Source organism: Heloderma suspectum, chromosome 11 (genome assembly GCF_057233095.1).
Source record: "Heloderma suspectum isolate Gila_16-S chromosome 11, 16-S_ref, whole genome shotgun sequence".
In the NCBI taxonomy this organism is placed as follows: Eukaryota; Metazoa; Chordata; class Lepidosauria; order Squamata; family Helodermatidae; genus Heloderma; species Heloderma suspectum.
Genome location: NC_139468.1, coordinates 18,813,359 through 18,827,277, shown reverse-complemented (window position 1 = coordinate 18,827,277; position 13,919 = coordinate 18,813,359). Strand labels below are relative to the sequence as shown.

At 46.9% G+C, this 13,919-nt stretch overlaps 1 protein-coding gene across 4 annotated transcripts in view; it reads left to right on the top strand.

The window, feature by feature from the left end:
• Positions 1-111: 111 nt before the first annotated feature.
• Positions 112-13,919, top strand: part of LEO1 (LEO1 component of Paf1/RNA polymerase II complex) — a 52,569-nt gene continuing 38,761 nt past the window's right edge. For 2 of the 4 annotated variants that reach the window (XR_014785347.1, XM_084817079.1), the window contains exons 1-6: positions 112-191; positions 1,501-2,292; positions 5,110-5,214; positions 6,205-6,299; positions 8,154-8,299; positions 13,795-13,879. Coding sequence is in view for 2 of the 4 variants with exons in the window: in XM_084817079.1 (XP_084673205.1) it covers positions 134-191; positions 1,501-2,292; positions 5,110-5,214; positions 6,205-6,299; positions 8,154-8,299; positions 13,795-13,879 (1,281 nt within the window). In the remaining 2 variants the exon portion in view is untranslated. Of the gene's footprint in view, positions 192-949; positions 1,143-1,500; positions 2,293-5,109; positions 5,215-6,204; positions 6,300-8,153; positions 8,300-13,794; positions 13,880-13,919 lie in introns of those variants that run through there. The other 2 variants (XM_084817078.1, XR_014785346.1) reach the window with 2 other exon arrangements.

The window sequence follows — 13,919 nt, the reverse complement described above, 5'->3', positions numbered from 1 at the left end:
AGTGAGGCCCTCCTCTTTTAGTGCGTTGGAGTCGCGGCTTGTTTGCGTCACGTAGGCGACGCGCTCTTCCGGCCTAGCGTCGGTCTTCCGCCGGGTCCGCGGGGCGGGCCTGAGGAATACGGATCCTCTCGGGATGGCGGACATGGAGGAGCTGTTCGGCAGCGACGCCGACACCGAGCCGGAGCAGAAAGGTGCCGCGAGGGCGGGTTGGGTTGGGTTGGGTTGGGTTGGGTTGGGTTGGGTTGGGGGGCCGTCGCCGCGCGCTAGGGTATCGGATCGCGCATGCGCGGGGGGCATCCTCGGCTCCCCTCCTCCCCCCCCCGCACACTTCCCCCCCTTCCTTCGAAGCTTCTCCTTCTGCCCGGGTTCGGAGCGTAGCCTCAGTGCGTCTTCTCCTGAAAGAAAACAGTTCATCTCGGCATGTGCAGAGTGCCTTATCGCAACCCAGCCTTGTTCATCGGGGAATGGGGGAAGAGGTGACTCGACCTGTTGTATCCTATGTAAGCCCTATTTAGAGTAGACCCATTGAAATGATTGGGGCTTCGGTTAGTCGTGACTAGCTTAAGCCCCGTTCATTGTAATGGCTGTAAGTAGGGCTAACATGGGAGACAACCCTTAGGGTGCCATCCTATGCATGTTTAGACAGAAAGAAGTCCTACAACTCCCAGCGCTCCCGTGGGGAATGCTGGGAGTTCTAGGACTTGTTTTCTGTCTAAATATGCATAGGATGGCACTCCTATTTTATTACTCTTACTATTCCCTTCCTTTCCTCCAAGAATCTCAGGCAGCATACCTGCTTATCTCACCTCCACCCTTTTTCAAAAAAGCCAGCATGGATCACCCTAATCCCGTTGGTTCTTGTTGAGGGGGTCAGTAACGACTAGTGACCGAAGTTAGTAGCGCATAACTGTTTTTACTAGCATATTTGTCCCATACATACCTTTGTCAGTCGTTTTCCAGAATGCTGGAAAATACGCCTCGCTTGGAGAACCGCCACAGAGACAGGTGGCTCTGCTCCTCAGGGTGTCGCCTTCCATGAGTTGAGGGCAACCAATGCATGGACAGAGGGCAGCGGAGCTGGAGTGCTGCTTCTCCTGGCGTGTTTGCTCTGTTCAGCTTCAGAACGCCTGAATCGGGCTTAGGTGAGCCACTATTTACCAGCTGGCCTATAACAGTAGTTCTTAATGCAATAGAATAGAAATAACCCAGCCCCAAGTAGGAGACCCCCTCGGGAATGTTTTCACCACTTCATCTATCTTTCAATCACCATTCCTTCTCTTTTTATATTGTATTGTAATTGGAACTGTCACTGGACTTGTGCTTTGTTATGATGAACTTTCATAGATGCCAGTAGTTCAGACAAACAAAACTAGTCCAATACATTGGTTAATTTCTTGTCTGATGAATTCGCTTCATTCAGGCAGATGGACTATCAGTAAAATGGTATTGGTCTATTTTTTCCCCGTTTGGTTAATATTTGTGTTCGTTTGTTTTTAACAGATTCTGATTCTGGATCTGATTCAGATTCTGATCAGGAGAATGCTGGCTCTGTTAGTAATATATCTGGCAGTGAGAGTGACAGAGATGATGACCGAGAGGCTTTAAAACCAAGTAATAAAGAACTGTTTGGTGATGACAGTGAGGATGATGGTGCTTCTCACCACAGTGGCAGCGACAACCGGTCTGAACGGTCCTACAATCGCTCTGAAGGCTCAGGACACTCTGAACATGAAGATAACCAGTCGGATATGGACCAGCACAGTGGTTCGGAAGTTGCTTGCGATGAGGATGAGGATGAGGATCACAGGTCGGAAGAAGGCAGCCACCACTCCGAGGCAGAAGGATCTGAAAAAGCACACTCGGAGGACGAAAAATGGGGGAGGGAAGACAAAAGCGATCAGTCGGACGATGAAGAGAAGCTCCAGAACTCTGATGATGAAGAAAGGCTGCAGCATTCAGACGAGGAGGAGAAGAACTCGGATGACGAGGAGAGACCTCGGATTTCCAACGATAAAGAGAGGCTGCAAAACTCAGACGAGGAGAAAATGCACAACTCGGATGATGAAGAGAGGCCTCAGGTTTCTGATGAGGAGAAGCTACAGAATTCCGATGAAGACGAAAGGCCCCGGCATTCAGATGAAGAAAATGTGCAGAACTCGGACGATGACGATGAACGGCCACAGCATTCGGATGAGGAGAAGCTACAGAACTCTGATGACGAGAGGCCCCAGCACTCCGACGATGAAGAGCGTAGGCTTTCGGAGGATGAAGAGGAGCATGAGCATAAATCTGGTAGGATAAATTGGGAACATGCAGGACTAGGACTTTAAGCCAGGAGTGGGCAACTTGTAGCCTTCCAGATGTTTTACCCTATAACACACATCAGCCCTCCTCATTGGCTAAGATGGCTAGGGCTGATGGGAGTTGTAGGCCAAGCCAGCTCCCATCAGCCCCAGCCAACATGGCCAATGATCAGGGATGCTGGGAGTTGTAGTCCAAAAGAGCTGATGGGCATTTTTACACTGACTGGCAGAGGTTCTGCACCATCTCTGACAGAGATGTTTCTCAGCCTTCCCATGGAGGTGCCAGAGACCTTCTGAATGCAAAAGAGGTTATAAAATAAATAGTTCCCAGGGGTGGGGGAGGAATTCAAACCCTACCAGTGTGGGTTCAGTCTAGAAAACAGCACACTCTTGGGCTTTTCTCAAAAAAAGGAGTTGGGTCAGCTTTACTGCCTTATGTTAATAGGACCAAAGTATTTTGGGTGAATAAGAAGTATGAAAAAGACTCAGTATAATAATAAGAACATATGAAGAGCCCTGCTGGTCCATCTAGGTCCATCTAATCCAGCGTTCTGTTAACACAGTGATCAACCAGGTGCCCACAGGAAACCCAGAAGTAGGACATGTGTGCAACAGCAGGCATAATTGCCTCCGATACTGGAGGTGGCATATAGCCATCAGGACTAGTAGCCACTGATAGCCTTCTCCAACAACAGCATAAATAACTCATATGTTCAAAGCAGAGTTAACACTAGAGCTCCCATTTTCCCCAGGCCTATCCCTTTCCCCTCCTCTCCCAACTGCCCACTCCAACTGACACAGCTCCCCAGCATTCTCTCCTGTCTCCCTGGTAACCAGCCACGTCCCATCCCGCCCCCTCCCAACCAGCTACTCACACATAAGCTTCGCTACAAGGTGCTCAAACATTGAGCTACAGCCTCCTAATTGTCTCGAAGGTTAAGATCGCAATTTTCCTTTGCCCCAGTTAAGTGTTCTGTAGCCTGTTCTTGAAGAGAACGTCTTCGGATTTGGATTTCATAGCTGACCACTCTTCTTTCTGTTTACAAACTCTCCCAGAGTCTCAGGGTAGGTTATGATAGCATCAGTTTATTCTCGCTGCATCCCAGTACGGTAGGTTTCAATGGAAAAATGGTGACTTGCTGAATTGCCTACCCAGGAAGCTTCGTGTCCAAGTAGGCACAGGGGGGCCTTATCTTTCTGTCTGCCGGGGCCACATTCCCTTATGGGCAATTTGCCAGGGGCCAGATGGTGGGTGGGGCCGAAGTCAGCAGTGGGCAGGCCAGAACCAAAAGGAGTAGTTCAGGCCTTTTCTCATTCTTCTCCCCATTTTCTCTCTCTTGTTCCTCCTCGCTGTCAAGTTAGCTGCCAAGGAAGGGACAGATCACTCTTGCCAAGGGACTGAATTGCTCACATGCAGAGGGTTTTTGAAATTAGGCTAATGGGCACATACAGTTCTAGGGCTGCAGGTTGCCCACCCTTGAAGTGAAAGATGCTCAAACCTCTGCATCTGCCCCAATCATCTCCGTGTGGCACCAAGATTTTTTTTTTTTTAACAGTACTAGCAGGCTTCCAGAAGTGCCTGTGTTATTCTTCAAAGTGATGTTGCTCTACTATGGCCGAGTTTGTACATCATGCTAAGCCACAGTTCAGCATGATGGGAATTGACAAGGAATGAAATGACTCTCATGCCCACCCCCCGCCTCCATCTCCCATGCAGCTGGGAGGAGGGGCTGGGAAGCCTTTGCATCTGCTTTTGATTAACTACCACTCGCTGCACTGTTCAGAGCTGAAATTGTAGTTAGTTTCGACTATGGCTAGTTTAAACAAGCCAGCATCAGTAACGGCGGTTTGAAGTTGTCTTATTCTAGACTAACCATAGTTAACGTTGACCATAGTTTGCCGCTGCAGTTAAGCAAAGGTGGAAGTTCTGAACTTTTCCCCCTGGCTGTGCGGCAGAAGCCCGGGTCTTGCTGCAGTTTGTTCCTACTCACTCGCGTATGAACATGGCCCGTGTTTTATTCAGGGTGTGGATCAGGGCTGTTAAACCTCTTTCAGCTCAAGGCCTGACTTCAGTTTTGTAGAAGCTTTCAAGAGCCACATTCCAGTGATGAATGGGGCAAAATGGGGGTGGGGCTAGTACAAAAAACACCAGCATATATTCCAGTTTGAGGCTCTTACTGCTAGTAAGCAAGCCTTAGGAGAGGCATTTCAACCTTTTAAAATGGGAAGGAAATGGCACAGAAGCTGGGAAGCCACCAAATGACTGGCAGTTGGGGGAAAGGGGCCATCTAAGGAACCCCAGCAGACCAGATTGGGACCCCAGGCTTGTCAGATTTGGCCCGCAGGGCTGTGGTTCTTCACCCCTTACTTAGGGCGCAAACTATGTGGAGAGAGGGACACCTCTGAACTCGGAGGCGACCACCTATGCGATGCACAGCAGGAGGAGCACAGAGGTGATTGTCTGCTCCGCGCTCCAGCCACCCTGCATTCGCGGCTAGACAGCGGAGCGCGGGGTGGGGAGGCCGGACAATGCATAGGAAGCATCGTACCAGCACTTACACACTCCCTGCCCCCTTTTGCCCTACTCCGCACTGCTTTTACAAGCACAGAGCCCAGGGACAATCTGTGCCACCTATGAGGTGGTGGGGGAGGGGGCAGAGAGGCAGTTCTCTGGGAACCAACCAATCCTATGGCCATCTAGCCACTGACTAGCGGCCATAGGATTGTGCCCTTAGTAAAATATGCAATATTAGGAAGCGTAGAGGTTCCCACTGAAATGTTAAAAGATAGATATTTTTTTTCCCAGAATCTGCAAGAGGCAGTGACAGTGATGACGAAGTCCTGCAGATGAAGCGTAAGAAACCAATTGCTTCGGATTCCGAAATGGATAGTGATGCAGAAGGGCAAAAAGGTAAGCAGCACCTCTTCCCGCCTTCCGCTTGAGCTGGGGTTAGATTTGCAATGCCTTCAAGCTATCCTTACAATTTTTTGGTCTTCCCCACTGGAGAACATCTCTCCAGTGGGGCAGAGCAAAAAGCTGTAACCTGAAAACTGCAGCGGCGATGTATGCAACCAATCTCTGGGTGGGTTTGAGCCATGGTCATCGGTGTTTCTTGCCGCGAGAGTTCTCACTGCAAGATCTGTGGTCATCTGTTGTCAGTTGCTTTCTAGGAAGGGCTCAAAGGATGTCAAATGCTTTAGCAGAAGACTTCTTTGAAATCAGGGTTGGCCACATGCTGGCCTGTGGCCTGGATCCAGCACCTGAAAACCTTTTGACTGCTCCTTGAGGGCTTTAGCTAACTTTAGTCAAGGTATGGGGTTTAAAAAAAAAAAATCACTCTGCTAGTAAGGAAAGAGAGATAGGGACACCTTTTTAAAAAATAAGCAAAACAAGTAAAAAACAAGTAACAAGTGTTTCACCATAACGTACCTCACAGGGTTGCTATAAGGACAAAAAGGCTGGGGCAGAAGCTGGTACACCACCTTGAGCTCCTTGAAGGAAAGGCAGGATGTAAATGCAGTAAATGACCCCCTTTTAAAAAATCCTCACAACAGCCCTGTGAAGTAAGTTATGGTGAGGGTGTGTGTGTGCCTGGCCCAGTATCTCCCAATAACCTTTGTGGATGAGCTGGGATTTGAACCTAGGTCTCCAATCAAAGTCCAACATTAACCCCCTCACCACTCTGGCTTTTCTGTCTGTCATCTTTAGTTTTGTATGTGATACATTCCTACATTTTTCTGTGTAAGGATAGGTAGCTTTCATGTCCCTTCCAGATTCTATGATACTTATAAATAAGGTACATTTTTAAAAACCTCGGCCTGATCTCTCCTGTTTCCCAACCTACCTTATACATCTGAAAGAGACAAAATAATAACCTTTCTGTCTAATTTCCTGGTCAAGATAATAGGGATGCGATGGATTTGTTTGGAGGAGCAGATGACATCTCTTCAGGGAGTGATGGAGAAGACAAACCCCCAACACCAGGGCAACCTATTGTAAGTACATCTGTCAGTCTTTGGGGTGAGGGCAGTGCACTATCCGCTCAGTGTAGGATTTAACTTGGAACATCAAGCTGACAACTTGATTCCTAAGATGTTAATCCTTTCATGTTTTTGCATCATCTAATCGGACTAGTGCAAATCTAATGTGTCGCCACAGGGGCTAGTAGTCTGAGAATGACTGGATAAAAATAAGTTTGCCCATTTCCCTTGCAACTTGGACAACTTTACACTTTTAAAATAAATATACTACAAATAAACCGGCAAAGGTGAAAACAAAAAAAGTCGTTCTTTTTAAAAAGATAGTTTACCGTTTCTTGAGGTTTGAGGTCGAAAACACATGATGTAAGATTTTTCTCTCTGTTCTCCATTTGGTATCCTTTCAGCTCTTCTCACCTTCTCTTTCTCCTCCTCTGTCACCAACTAACTTTTCTACAGCCCCTTTTCCAACATCCTGTGCCTGTCCTTTCATTGGCCCAGCACTCTAAGCACTCCCAGGAGTAAGCATGACTACATGTGCATACACACATGTTACATTAAATGCACAGTGTGGGGCATATGCATTAACCTCCCCTTTGCCTCATCCCCTCTCCCTTCCCCCTTCCCAAGCTGCCCAAAGCTTGAGCTTTGAACTTTTTCGAAGTTTCAATTTTCTGCATGTCTACACTGCTCAATCTTCAGTTTAAAACAAAAATGAGCAAAATCAGTCTGGTAGATCTCTAGTAATAAGACTACCGTACGCTGCTGTATTCTTTGTTACAACCCCATAAACATTCTTGATGCTTTTGCAAAGTGTTGCTAGATAAGTATATCCAGTTTGGGAATGCATAGCCCAAGATAAAATGTTTTCCTCCTTTTAGGCCACACGCCCTAGGCATGCTTACTTGGGAGCAAGTGGAACTGTGAACTCGGCAGAACTTAATTCCAAGTAAATGTGCCTAGGACTCAGCTATACTAGCCTATACCCTTGACTAAAAGTCATACAAGTATTGCTTTTAGGCAAGGGTTGTCTTGTATTTAATCACTCGCCTGGTCACCACCTTTGAAGGAACCCTTTTCACGTCGACATCTAACCAAAGAAGCCCCGTGCATTTTCAGCAGAGCCCCTCCGTATTGCAAGGCATTCTGGGGCTTATTCTAGGGCGCTCGTGCAGTTCACACCAGACCCTGGCCGGGTCTGTTGCACCTCATCACTGCCCCACATAAACAGAGCATGCCCCCTGGAACCCTCCAGATACGCCACTGTGGAATGAGCACTGCAGAGGAAGATGGACACTTGTTGGGTAGCTGTCTTTCAGGGACACACACGGTTAGAAAACAAGCATTTTTGATGGCCCCCATGATCCTCGTTTTCTGGTGACGATTCAGTAGACACAAAAGGATGAGGGGACTTTCCCCACATCAGCCAGTGCCCGTTTGGCACATAGCCACCTATGGGCTAGATTGGAGGGATCCAAAGAAAGCACGCAGCTGCTGTTGGTCCTTTGGCTAGTGGGAGATCTGCTGGCCTCCCTTCCTCTCTTTCCTTAGGTTAACATTCTGAGCAGAGGTACTTCTGATGATGTGTGCGCTCTGTGTACTCCAGCCTCCCCCAACCAGGCCCCCTCCAAATGTGTCAGATGGCAGCTTCCATCATCCTCAGCTAGCATGCCATACTGGCTGATGGGAGCTGTGGTCCAACATATCTGGAGGGCACCAGGTTGTGGGAGGCTGGTCTAGCCAATTACATACATCAGTATCTTAAATCGAGTGTATGGAATATAGCATGGGAGTTCTGTTGTTGCTGTTGTTGTTGTTGTTCCTTTTTGCTTCCTTTTATTCCCTCTTCTGCTTACCCTGCCACTTCATTAGGATGAGAATGGGTTGAATGAGGATCAGCAGGAGGAAGAGCCTATTCCAGAAACGCGGATAGAAGTAGAGATTCCAAAAGTGAACACAGACTTGGGAAACGACTTGTATTTCGTGAAGCTTCCCAACTTCCTCAGTGTGGAACCCAGGTAAAAAAACAACAACACATCTTGTGGTTGCAAATTCCAAAGTAAAACTCCCATCAGCCCTAGCCAGCATAGCCAATGGGGAGGGATCATGGGAGTTGTGGCCCTCCAGATGTTTTAGTCTACAAGTCACCCATCCCTGGTCTTATCCGAGCTGAGATGAATGGGGAGCTCCTCTCATGTATGAATCCTCAGACACTGACAAAGTTGCATGTAGTCTCCAAGGCTCAGGGCAGTCTTCACGAGAGCTGCTGCCATTCTCTTGTGCTTCTGGGGTCAGTGTGGCATCAAGGAGGGTCCTCCTGCTTCTCTGGGCACAGGAGAGTGGTGGCACACTCTTCAGTCCTGTCTTCAGCACATAGTTAAACATAGTGCATAGTTAAACTATGGAATTCACTTCACAAGACAGAGTGATGGACACCAATTTGGAGGGATTTAAAGAGGATTGGATACATTCATGGAGGAAAAGGCTGTCAAGGACTACTAGTCCCGATGGCTATATGCTGCCTCCAGTATCAGAAGCAATATGCCTATTTACACCATTTGCTGGGGAACATGGGCGGGAGGGTACTGTTGCTCTCATGTCTTGTTGGCAGTTTCTCATAGGCAGCTGGTTGGCCACTGTGTGAACAGAATGCTGGACTTGATGGGCCCTTGGTCTGATCCAGCAGGGCTCTTCTTAGGTTCTTATGTCTTCTCAGCAGAGCAAAAGATGCACTTGCCGGTGGCAAGCTGGCGAGTACATTTGTGGATCCTTGGGCTAGTGCCTTCCCTATATTAATTGTCCATGGTGATAAATGAATAGACCATCCCACCAGGATCTTAACACATGCTATAGGACTGTGTGGTTCTGCTCCACCTCTGTTTCTTTGATTCATCCCCTACTCTGCCCCAGCCAAAGACAAAAGCAGTCATCCTAGGCGTGCTAAATAAACCCTGTGTTAGTGCCTCACAGAGATAGGAAACCAGGTCACAGTCCCTCCTTCATTATTTGGAGTTTCGAGAAGATTAAGTTTGTGGGAGTCCAGTGGGAGAGGAAAGCAGTGGAAAGGGATCCTTTTGGAAGTGTCATAGTGACCTTGGGGCTAAGGAAGAAGGGTCCAATCCAGCAGTTCTGATCTTATTCCCACAGCTTCATAGGAGTAGATCAGTGGGAAAGAAAGCTCTGGGTGCAGTACTACGACTAAGTGCCCAGAGGTAATATTGGCTGTTCCGACAATTCATCTAATTTCTACATACTCTCTCTTCTGTTTCCGCCCATAACCTCCCTCTCTGTCTCTCTCAGTCACATGCCTATTAAGGGTATAAGATAAGGATAGAAACCCTCCCTTTAAACAGGGTTTGTCGGGGAAGAAAGAGTTGCCACGAGTTCAAATTGCAGTTCTTAAATATAGCTTCCTCCCCTCTTCTTCCACCCCCTCCCCCACAACCATTTTCCATGTGCTAAAGATGCAGCTGCCATGCACAGTTAGTTACCATTTCACTTTGATCAGTGCTTTCTTTCGTTCTTTCTTTTTTAATCTTGTTGTTGTTGTTGTTCAGTTGTTCAGTCGTGTCCGACTCTTCGTGACCCCATGGACCATAGCACGCCAGGCCTTCCTGTCCTGCGCTCTCTCCCGGAGCGTGCTCAAGTTCATATTCATTGCATCGGTGATGCTATCTAGCCATCTCATCCTCTGCCGTCCCCTTCTCCTTTTGCCTTCAGTCTTTCCCAGCATCACGGTCTTTTCCAGAGAGTTTTCTCTTCGCATTAGGTGGCCAAAATATTTGAGCTTCAGCTTCAGTATCTGTCCTTCCAATGAGCACTCAGGGTTGATTTCCTTGAGGATGGACTGATTTGACCTCCTTGCAGTCCAGGGAACTCGTAAGAGTCTTCTCCAGCACCACAGTTTGAAAGCATCAATTCTTCGGTGCTCAGCCTTCCTTATAGTCCAGCTCTCACAGCCATACATTACTACTGGGAAAACCATAGCTTTGATTAGACGGACCTTTGTCGGCAAGGTGATGTCTCTGCTTCTTACTATGCTGTCTAGGTTGGCCATAGCTTTCCTCCCAAGGAGCAAGCGTCTTTTAATTTCATGGCTACAGTCACCGTCTGCGGTGATCTTGGAGCCCAAGAAAGTAAAATCTGTCACAGCTTCCATTTCTTCCCCTTCTATATGCCAGGAAGTGATGGGACCAGATGCCATGATCTTAGTTTTCTTAATGTTGAGTTTCAAACCAGCTTTTGCACTCTCCTCTTTCACCCTCAACAAGAGGCTCTTTAGATCCTCTTCACTTTCTGCAATTAGGGTGGTATCGTCTGCATATCGGAGGTTGTTGATAATTCTCCCAGCAATCTTAATTCCGACCTCTGATTCATCCAACCCGGCATTTCTCATGATGTACTCTGCATATAAGTTAAATAAGCAGGGTGACAGTATGCAGCCTTGTCGTACTCCTTTCCCAATTTTGAACCACTCAGTTGTTCCATGTCTGGTTCTTACTGTTGCTTCTTGACCCTCGTACAGGTTCCTCAGGAGACAGGTAAGGTGGTCTGGTACTCCCATCACTTTCAGAATTTGCCACAGTTTGTTGTGATCCACACAATCAAAGGCTTTAGCGTAGTCAATGAAGCAGAAATAGACGTTTTTCTGGAATTCTCTTGCTTTCTCCATGATGCAGCGAATGTTGGCGATTTGATCTCTAGTTCCTCTGCCTCTTCGAAACCCAGCTTGTACTTCCGGTAGTTCTCGGTTCGCATACTGCTGAAGCCTAGCTTGTAGGATTTTGAGCATAACCCTGCTGGCATGTGAAATGAGCGCAATTGTGCAGTAGTTTGAACACTCTTTGGCGTTGCCCTTCTTTGGACTTGGAATGTAAACTGACCTTTTCCAGTCTTGCGGCCATTGTTGAGTGTTCCACATTTGTTGGCATATTGAATGCAGCACTTTAACAGCATCATCTTTTAGGATTTTAAATAGCTCGGCTGGAATACTGTCATCTCCGCTAGCTTTGTTGTTACCAATGCTTCCTAAGGCCCACTTGACTTCACTCTCGAGGATGTCCGGCTCAAGTTCAGTGACCGCACTATCATGGCTATCAGGGACATTCAGATCTTTCCTGTAGAGTTCTTCTGTGTATTCTTGCCACCTCTTCTTAATCTCATCTGCTTCTGTTAGGTCCCTGCCTTCTTTGTCCTTTATCATGCCCGTCTTTGCACAAAACGTTCCCTTGAGATCTCCAATTTTCTTGAAGAGATCTCTAGTCTTCCCATTCTGTTGTTTTCCTCGATTTCTTTGCATTGTTCATTTAAGAAGGCCTTCTTGTCTCTCCTTGCTATTCTCTGGAACTCTGCATTCAGTTGGATATATCTTCCCCTTTCTTCCTTGCTTTTCGCTTCCCTTCTTTCCTCAGCTACTTGTAAAGTCTCATCAGACAGCCACTTGGCTTTCTTGCATTTCTTTTTCTTTGGGATGCATTGAGTTGCTGCCTCCTGAACAATGTTACGGACCTCTGTCCATAGTTCCTCAGGCACTCTGTCTGTGAGGTCTAATCCCTGAAATCTATTCCTCACCTCCACTCTATATTCATAAGGGATATGATTTAGGTCATACCTGAATGGTTTAGTGGTTTTCCCTATGTTCTTCAATTTAAGCCGAAATTTTGCAAGAAGCAGCTCATGATCTGAGCCACAGTCAGCTCCAGGTCTTGTTTTGACTGACTGTATGGAGCTTCTCCATCTTTGGCTGCAAAGGACATAATCAATCTGATTTCGATATTGACCATCTGGTGATGTCCATGTGTAGAGTCGTCTCTTGTGCTGTTGAAAAAGAGTCTTTGCTATGATCAGCATGTTCTCTTGGCAAAACTCTATTAGCTTTTGTCCTGCTTCATTTTGTACACCAAGGCCATGCCTGCCTGTTATCCCGGTGATTTCTTGACTTCCTACTTTAGCATTTCAATCCCCTATGATGAAGAGGACATCTTTTTTGGGTGTTAGTTCTAGAAGGTGTTGTAGGTCTTTATAGAACCGATCAACCTCAGCTTCTTCGGCATCAGTCATTGGGGCATAGACTTGAATTACTGTGATGTTGAATGGTTTGCCTTGGAGTCGTACTGAGATCATTCTATCGTTTTTGAGATTGTACCCCAGTACTGCTTTTCCCACCCTTTTGTTGACTATGAGTGCTACTCCATTTCTTCTAAGGGATTCTTGCCCACAATAGTAGATATGATGGTCACCTGAATTAAATTCGCCCATGCCTGTCCATTTTAGTTCGCTGATTCCCAAGATGTCGATGTTCAATCTTGCCATCTCCTGTTTGACCACCTCCAGCTTACCTTGATTCATTGATCTGACATTCCAGGTTCCTAAACAATATTGTTCTTTGCAGCATCGGATTTTCTTTTCACCACCAGACCAGACACATCCACAGCTGAGTGTCCTTTCGGCTTTGGCCCAGCCGCTTCATTCTTTCTGGCGCTACTTGGAAATACCCTCTGCTCTTCCCCAGTAGTATATTGGACACCTTCCGACCTGAGGGGCTCATCTTCCGGCGTCATCTCTTTTAGCCTGGTGATACGTTCCATGGGGTTTTCTTGGCAAGAATCCTGGAGTGGGTTGCCATTTCCTTCTCCAGTGGACCACATTTTGTCAGAACTCTCCGCCATGACCATGACTCTCCGCCATCTTGGGTGGCCCTGCACGGCATAGCTTATGGCTTCACTGAGTTACGCAAGCCCCTTTGCCACAACAAGGCAGTGATCCATGAAGGGGCTTGTACCTGAATGTTATTTTATATTGTAAGTCGCCTTGAAGGCCTGTTGTCGAACAGGAAGGTGGGATATATGTCTCCTAAACAAATAAATAGAATTCTATCAAGGAAACTCAAAATGTGACACCTTTTGAGATCTTCTGTCTTAGTGGAAGATATTAACTGGGTTTTCGAGTGTGTGAAACTTAACACACACACACACACACACACACACACACACACACACACCAGGATAAAGTAGAGAGGTGTGGATGTGAACTTAACTGCCATGCACACATTTTTTTATGTGGAAAATCCAGTCCTGATCCTATACCTTTTATTAAATAATTGTTCTGCGCTGAAGGGAAACTTTGTATGGTAACCTATTGCCCTATGAAATTCACTAGTGTGAGGCATGGTGATGGCTGAAAACTAAGGCTGGCTGGGGAGTGCTGGGAGTTGTAGGACTTTTTTCTGTCTAAACATGTATAGGATGCATCCTTAGATGGTTTTAAAAGGGGATTAGAAATTCATGGAAGAAAAAGCTATCAATGGCCACTAGCCACGGTGGCTATATATTACCTCCAGTATCAGAGGACACGTGCTGGAAAACGCAAGCAGGAGGGTCCCTGTTTTGCTCATGTCCTGCTTCTGGCCTTCCCCAAAGCATCTCGTTGGCCAATGTGGAAAGCAGAATATTGGACTAGATGGACCTTTGGACTGATCCAACGGGACTCTTCTCATGCTCTTACTTTATTGCAGGCCGTTTGATCCTCAGTATTATGAGGATGAATTTGAAGATGAAGAGATGCTTGATGAAGAAGGCAGAACAAGGTTAAAGCTGAAGGTATAGCTTTAAATTCAACATGTCATTCCCCGCCCTCCCC